The 8,751-nt window shown below is 47.5% G+C and overlaps 1 protein-coding gene across 1 annotated transcript; it reads right to left on the reverse strand.

Annotated features, from left to right (window-relative positions):
• Positions 1-463: 463 nt before the first annotated feature.
• Positions 464-2,722, reverse strand: LOC542046 (50S ribosomal protein L35, chloroplastic-like). Its single transcript, NM_001111686.1, is given in 3 exon segments — positions 464-892; positions 2,216-2,332; positions 2,440-2,722. Coding segments are annotated over 3 exon segments (432 nt in total). The 5' UTR covers positions 2,677-2,722; the 3' UTR covers positions 464-814.
• Positions 2,723-8,751: the final 6,029 nt, after the last annotated feature.

Genomic DNA, 8,751 nt, shown 5'->3' on the forward strand with positions numbered 1-8,751 from the left:
CTTTAGGTTGGTTAGTAGAATACTAGATAACAGTCAGATGGTATGTTTAGGTTTATCTCGTGATTTCACCCTCTCCCTATCTCGGATCAACATTCATTGTTGACAGCTATGGCGGTGTACAAAACTACAAATAGGTTTGTGGGTTTTAGGAAAAGGAGAGCTAAATAGGGCCGAATCGATCATTTGTTATTCCCAAAGCAGATAGTTAAGATGAACTTGGAGATCACAAAGCAGAGGAAAGAAAGTTTGTTACACATATTTGGTTGGTGACTACAAATTTTTTTTTGCAAAATACGATTTTTTTAAAGACAAGCATTGGCGTCACTGAAATTTGGTCATGAAACTGGTTACCCAAAAAACGTCCACAATTTGGCAGCCAGCAATACAGATGAAAACCATTAGATTAAGGTTTAAGACAGACCAGTGAAAAGTTTAGCTCCCTGAGGCTATCTCCAGCAGTTGCACTCATCCCATATCCTATTTCAAGCTTCATCATGTAAACAATGCAGTCTATATATAAAATGGTGCAAAACAGTGTCTTGCACAGCCATATACACGATCTGCTGGCCATATCCTAAGAGGAGCTAATGGCTCAAGTGCCACTCTTACTTGCACATATTTGCGACTAAATAACAACTATAGCAAGCAGTGCACCTCATTCTGAAATATCGCTATACTGTTGATACCAGGAGTTGTTTTTTGCTTGCTTTGAAATGATGCCTCAGTATTTTTGAGAAGGAAATACAGTGGAAGATACACAAAATTACAATTTGGTGGAACGAAACTTAATGATTTTTTGAAGACCACGTAGCTCTCAGTTTGCTTTCCTATTCACTTTGAGGTAGGGCAGTGCACCCGTAACATTGTCGTAGTCACTCTTGTTGACTTGCACCTGAAAAAAATATATAGCAGTGTGATTTAAGAAGAAAAGAAAACGTCAAGTTCAGACTGCAAATGGAATTGCCACGGTTTCAAGGATACATTGAAAATGGCCCGCAACTTTATGGACAGAGGTTAATAATTTTTCTGTCACAAAAAAATAGAAATTTTGCTTCACCCCATGCCCATGGGATGCCAACATCAACTGCTAGGTGTGTGTGTGTGAAGCAGTACATCAGACTACTACGATGAATGCGTGAAGGATGGTAAAGACTGGACTTAATGTCTTAATCTGAAAAAACTACACCTCTCTAATATAGCCCGGTTCACAAAAGAAAGCAGCTAAGCACACACTAACTGAAGTGCAGATTAGTGGGAAATCAGGATTCATAAGAATGACATAACCAAATTCTACAGCATTCATCGTGAAGGATGCGTGAAGGATGGGAAAGACTGGACTTAATCAGAAAAAAACTAAAGTGCAGATTAGTGGGAAATCAGGATTCCTAGTGCTGGTTTGGTGGACAGGTAAATGGAGGGGATCCATCGAGGAGAAATATCCTCGCTATTCAATTATCACCAAATTCTACAGTAGAACAAGTTCTAACTTCTAAGACCCTTACATTCTTGATGAATCTGAAAGTTATTATCACAACACAAAAATGGAAGAACAGGATGTCTAATTCATGGGCAGCACTCCCCCAATACATTAGCTGACTAACAATAGTGGAGTAAAACTAGAAATGTTCATAGGTCAGTACGTTTTACACCCACACCCACTTCTTTCTGAAAATTGTAATGCCTATTTCCAGAGGTAATTTTATGTGTACAAGTAAAACAGTTCATTTTCAGAAACAAACGTTATATAAGGACCATGATAATAATCTGTGAACTTCGACAAGTTCAATTGTAGCCAAAAGCTTTTTCATGCCATCTATTGGCCCTCACACACATTTGATGATCGAGGAACAGACTGTGCATCCTAATGAGTAGGAGACAACGAGATGCCAAGAAAGTAACAAAGGTAGCACCCCAGAGCACATCAGCAAAACAAACCCCAGTCCGGACGTCCCTCCATTTCGCCTTTCCAGTTTCCAGCAACGTTATCACAATAAACCTATCGAGCAATTAAAATACGAGAGCGCAATGTGCTATTGACATAAAAAAATCGACATTAGCATCTAATTTACGGAGACGCACCGGACTTGTTTTCTATGTACAGCTATTAAAACAGGCAATAACTAATATGCAAGCCGTCATTAGCTGCGACATAAGAAGCAGCTGAACAAAATTTGAGCGGCACTAGAGTGGGAGTGGAGGGAGGAAAGAAGAATACCATCTTCGAGAGCCTCTTCTTGCGCTTGGTGTTCTTCTTGGCGAGCAAGTGCTGCTTCCCGGCGCACCGCCGCACGATCTTGCCCCTCCCCGTCACCCGGAACCGCTTCGCCGACGCCTTGACGAGCGACGACACACAAAGAACCGACCGAGACACGAATCAGCAAAAGGCACCGAACAACCCGATGACTCTCAGGAACCAAGGACGAGATAGCAGGAAAGAACCTTGTGCGTCTTCATCTTGTAGCCCTTCTTCCCCGCCGCGACGACCTCGAGCGAGGTGGTGGAGGTGGCCGGCTTGCGCGGGAGCGGCGACGCGACGGAGGCCGCGGTGGCGGCCAGCGGCGCGCCGAAGAAGGATTTCGCCGGGAATGCGAGGCTGGCTGCGGGTAGCTTCCTGGCTCCTGCGCCGGCGGAAACGGCGAGGGGCGCGGGGCGCGCGAGGGAGAGGGACAGCGCCATTGGCTTCTCTGTCTGTGCCCCGCTTCCACTCTCGTCTGCGGACTGCGGATTTGGAATGGAATTGGATAGGCTGCGGACGGATGGCTAAGACAGATAGCAGCGAGCGAGCTCCGTGCTGCAGCCTGCAGGGAGGCTTGCGTCGCTTGGGCCGTTTGTGGCAACGGTCAGCCCACGAATTTTTCCCAGCAGGCAGCAGCGTCGACGCTACGGATACGGGAAGAGGCGTACCAGACTACTGTATCGCTCTCGCTGTCTCGCAGAACATAGGAGACCTCCTCTCCAGACGACCAGACCGGAATGCAGAACATGAATGAAGTAAAGGGAGGGCTATTATATTGTAACAGGTACGATGTCCATTCTGTTACAATCACACATAAATTATTTAATAAAAATGTTAGTGCATAATTAATGTATAAAAATAAATAATATATATAATCATTGACCTTAATATCTCATAGAATTCTTCAGTGAGTCGAGTTTTACACTGCTTTGTGCTCTCATTGCTACAATCAGCAATAAAAAATCACAAATTTCAATGATAAATCCATCAATACACAAAATTCAATCCTAACAATATATACGCAGTTCAACCGAAAGAAAAGAATGTCCAATAATACGACACTACACACAATGCAATACAATAAATTCGAACGGCATACGTGGAGATTCAGGACCCGCCCATGGGGTCCGGACGACATACGTGGGGATTCGGGCCCCACCCATGGGGTCCAGACCTATGGGAGTAGTCCCTAGGCATCTTCTCTTCTAGGACACGTGGCAGCACCGGATCTGTCCCTGAGCAGAGAGCGAGTTCCAAGGCCAGCGGTCCTTGTCAGTCGAGGTCCGGTCCCGTGGGCCCGGCTGCTTAGTTCTTTAGCATGTGGTTAGAGCTAACCGCACAGGTATCTGCCTTGACACAGTAGGAGAGAGTACCCTAGTTACGGGGTATCGACAGTGGCCCCCGAGCCCACCTCGGGAGAGGTTACGAACTCGCAAGTGGGGGGGGCATAACTGTGATCCTGCTACAAGCAACTTGATTGTGACTAGCGCACAACGGTGTCACGCTCGCTGTCACGCTTACCGTCAGATCACTTACTGTCGCTTATGTCGATGCAGCTCATTGACCTGCGGCTCCCACGCCTGGTTCATGGGCATAACGTTGGCCACCATCGTGGCAGTAAAATCGGTTTTTATCACTACAGGGATTCCTGAGAAGGTACTCATTGTGTGTGTCGTGCGCCCGACGGTTCATATCCCGCCTTTTCACACCTACGCCTGCCACCCACTACATATGACTGGTGGGCCCGAGCCCCCATGTCATGGTTTAGGTCGCTAGCACTTGGTGTGGGTGTCTCTTGGTGTTCTACCCGACGCCTCGGCTACCGCCTAACCAGGATTTTGCCCTGCATATGACTCAAGATTGATGTTTAGTAACACACCCATGGGACCCACACTCTGTTGCACTTGATCCTTTGAGATGCGCAACCGGGCTTGACGAGCAGAGTTTAGGAAGCCAACCTGTAAGCTAGAAGGAGGTCCGGGCCTCTAGGGACCCAGTTCCAGGTAATAGGCCACCTGTTCAAGAGTGGTGAAGTATGTAGGCTTAGGGTACAGGACCAGGCTAAGCGGCTACACAGCTCCGGACCACCCTAGAGGACAAACGCCTTTTCCTTCAGTCTTGGTCCCCAGCGATCTGAACCCCTTTCAATAGAAAAGGAGGGTCCCAAACTAAGTCACAAGCAAACGGACTCGACGGATAGAGTTTATGAAAGGGAATTAGGATTACACCTAGTCCCTAATTAATTTTGGTGGTTGAATTGCCCAACACAAATATTTGGACTAACTAGTTTACTCTAGTGCATAAGTTATACAGGTGCTAAAGGTTCACACTTAGCCAATAAAAAGACAAAGTATTGGGTTCAACCAAAGAGCAAAGGGACAACCGAAGGCACCTCTGGTCTGGCGCACCGGACTGTCCGGTGTGCCACCGGACATGTCCGGTGCACCAGAGGACTCCAACTTCAAACTCGTCACCTTCGGGAAATTCCAGAGGCAACTCCGCTATAATTCACCGGACTGTCCGGTGTACACCGGACATGTCCGGTGCTCCAAGGAAGAGCGGCCTCCGGAACTCGCCAGCCTCGGGAATTCATCTCAGCTGCTCCACTATAATTCACCGGACTGTCCGGTGTACACCGGACTGTCCAGTGTAACAGCGAGGCAACGGCTATTTCGGCGCCAACGACTACCTGCGACGCATTAAATGCGCGCGCTGCGCGCGCAGAGTTCAGGCACGCCCATGCTGGCGCACCGGACAATCTACAGTGCATGTCCGGTGCGCCACCGGACATCAAGGCGGGCCCAGAAGTCAGAACTCCAACGGTCGGAACCCAACGACTTTGGTGACGTGGCTGTCGCACCGGACATGTCCGGTGTGCACCGGACTGTCCGGTGCGCCATCGAACAGACAGCCTCACCAAACGGCTAGTTTGGTGGTTGGGGCTATAAATACCCCCAACCACCCACCATTCATTGCATCCAAGTTTTCCACTTCCCAACTACTTACAAGAGCTCTAGCATTCAATTCTAGACACACCAAAGAGATCAAATCCTCTCCAAATTCCACACAACGCCCTAGTGATTAGAGAGAGTGATTTGCTTGTGTTTCTTTCGAGCTCTTGCGCTTGGATTGCTTTCTTCTTTCTTGATTCTTTCTTGCGATCAAAACTCACTTGTAATTGAGGCAAGAGACACCAATCTTGTGGTGGTCCTTGTGGGAACTTTGTGTTCCAAGTGATTGTGAAGAGAAATCTCACTCGATCCGAGGGACCGTTTGAGAGAGGGTAAGGGTTGAAAGAGACCCGGCCTTTGTGGCCTCCTCAACGGGGAGTAGGTTTGAGAGAACCGAACCTCGGTAAAACAAATCCGCGTGTCTCACTTTATTATTCGCTTGCGATTGAAAGGGAAATGTGCCCTTGGGCCATTTCTAAGTATATTGGTGATTGAGTGCCAACACGAGTGCTTAAATGTGAATTTATGCTCATGGATGGACAAAGTGCAAATCAAGAGTAAAGGTATGTTTCTAAGCCTTAGTACATTGGTTTTGTGTACTAATATACTTGTCTAAGTGTTAGAAACAGAAAGAAGAAGAAAAGAAAAGAGGTGAAAAAGGCTTGGCTGTGTACAGCCAAGACTCTGCTCAGTCTGGCACACTGGACTGTCCGGTGGTGCACAGGACAGTGTCCGGTGCGCCAGGCTGACTCGGCGTGAAGTGGCCGCTCTCGGGAATTCGCCGACGGCGTACGACTAAAATTCACCGGACTGTCCGGTGTGCACCGGACTGTCCGGTGAGCCAACGGTCGACCGGGCTAACGGTCGGCCGCGGAATCTGCGCGCGACACGTGGCCGGGCCAACGGTCGGAAGGGGGCACCGGACTGTCCGGTGTGCACCGGACATGTCCGGTGCGCCAACGGCTCCCAGATCTGCAACGGTCGGCCGCGCCATTTTAGGAAGGAAATCGGGCACCGGACAGTGTCCGGTGTGCACCGGACAGTGTCCGGTGTGCACCGGACTTTCCGGTGCACCCGACGACAGAAGGCAAGATTGGCCTTCCAGATTTGCTCTCAACGGCTCCTAGCTGCCTTGGGGCTATAAAAGGGACCCCTAGGCGCATGGAGGAGAACACCAAGCAACCTTAGAGCATTCTTGATCATCCACACTCAGTCTTTGCGCATTCGTTTGTCATTCTCAGTGATTCGAGCTCCGTTCTAGTGAGAACTTTGAGATAGTCTTTTGAGCTCGATTCTTGGCCGTGTGTGTGCGCATTTTGCTGTGGATTTGTGTGTGTTGCTTCCCTCCCTTACTCCGTGCTTCTTTGTGAACTTCAAGTGTAAGGGCGAGAGACTCCAAGTTGTGGAGATTCCTCGCGAACGCGATAAGAAAAGAAAAGCATAACACTGTGGTATTCAAGTTGATCATTGGATCACTTGAGAGGAGTTAAGTGCAACTCTCGTCCGTTGGGACGCCACAACGTGGAGTAGGCAAGTTTTGTACTTGGCCGAACCACGGGATAAACCACTGTGTCTTCTCTGTGTTGAACTCCTTGTAGTTATCGTATTGTGCAAGATCTTCTCTCTAGCCACTTGGCATTAACTGTGCTAACACTTAATCAAAGTTTTGTAGCTTAAGTTTTTAAGTTTTACAGGATCACCTATTCACCCCCCCCTCTAGGTGCTCTCAATTGGTATCGGAGCCGTTCTCTTCAAGAAGAGGGATTAACCGCCCGAAGAGATGGATCCTAAGGGCAAGGGGATAGTGATCAACGATAAGGAGAAGGAGTCCTTCGTCAACGAGCCCAAAGATGACAAGCCTACCGACTCCGGCTCGGGTCATAGACGAAAGGAAGGGAAGAAGAAGAAGACAAGGCACATCAAGGAGATCGTCTACTACGGCGACAGCGATGAGTCTACTTCTTCCCAAAAGGACGACGACCACAACGACTACGAGAGAAGGAAACCGGTTAATTCGAACTTTTCCTTTGACTACTCTCGTATTCCGCAAAGTTCAAATTCACATTTGCTCTCCATTCCACTCGGCAAGCCCCCACACTTTGATGGGGAGGACTACGGATTTTGGAGCCACAAAATGCGTAGTCACCTATTCTCTCTCCATCCTAGTATATGGGAGATTGTAGATAGTGGAATGCACTTTGATAGTTCGGATAGTCCTATATTCATTAATGAGCAAATCCATAAGAATGCACAAGCTACTACTGTTCTTCTAGCTTCATTGTGCAGGGATGAATATAACAAAGTGAGCGGCTTGGATAACGCCAAGCAGATCTGGGACACCCTCAAGATTTCTCATGAGGGAAATGACGTTACCTTGCTCACCAAAATGGAGTTGGTGGAAGGCGAGCTTGGACGGTTCGCGATGATAAGGGGCGAGGAGCCAACTCAAACATACAACCGGCTCAAGACCCTTATCAACAAAATAAGGAGCTATGGAAGCACGCGATGGACGGACCACGACGTCGTCCGACTAATGCTAAGGTCCTTTACCGTTCTTGATCCTCATTTGGTGAATAATATTCGTGAGAATCCCAGGTACACCAAAATGTCGCCCGAAGAAGTCCTAGGAAAATTCGTCAGCGGGCGAATGATGATCAAGGAGGCGAGGTACGTGGACGACGCCTTGAATGGACCGATCAACGAGTCGCAACCTCTTGCTCTCAAAGCCACAAGAAGCAAGGAGGCGCTACCTAGCAAGGTGGCACAAATTGAAGCGGCCGGACTTAATGATGAAGAGATGGCCCTCATCATCAAAAGATTCAAGACGACGCTTAAGGGTCGCAAGGGACAGCCAAGCAAGACCAAAGCCAAGGGGAAGCGCTCATGCTTCAAATGCGGTAAGCTTGGTCATTTTATTGCTAACTGTCCCGACAATGATAGTGATCAGGACCAAGGGAACAAGAGGGAAAAGAAGAAGAATTATAAGAAGGCAAAGGGCGAGGCTCATCTTGGCAAGGAGTGGGATTCGAACTGCTCTTCGTCTGACTCCGACAATGAAGGACTCGCCGCCACTGCCTTCAACAAGTCATCCCTCTTCCCCAACGAGCGTCACACATGCCTTATGGCAAGGGAAAAAAAGGTATGTACTCGAGACTCTACTTATGCTTCTTCAAGTGAGGACGAATCTAGTGATGAAGATGAAATAGATTACTCATGCCTATTCAAAGGATTAGATAGGTCTAAAATTGATAAAATTAATGAGTTGATTGATGCTTTGAATGACAAGAATAGACTACTAGAAAAACAAGAGGATCTTTTATATGAGGAGCATGATAAATTTGTTAGGGCACAAAAATCTCTTGCTCTAGAAATCAAAAGGAATGAAGTGCTCTCTAGTGAATTATCTTCTTGTCATGAAACCATTGCTACTTTAAAAAGTGTTAATGATGATTTAAATGCTAAACTAGAAGTAGCTAGTAAATCTAGTTCTTGTGTAGAACATGTTACAATCTGTAAGAGGTGTAAAGATTTCGATGTTGATGCTTGTAGTGATCATTTAGTTTC

The sequence above is a fragment of the Zea mays genome, chromosome 9 (genome assembly GCF_902167145.1).
Source record: "Zea mays cultivar B73 chromosome 9, Zm-B73-REFERENCE-NAM-5.0, whole genome shotgun sequence".
Classification (NCBI taxonomy): Eukaryota; Viridiplantae; Streptophyta; class Magnoliopsida; order Poales; family Poaceae; genus Zea; species Zea mays.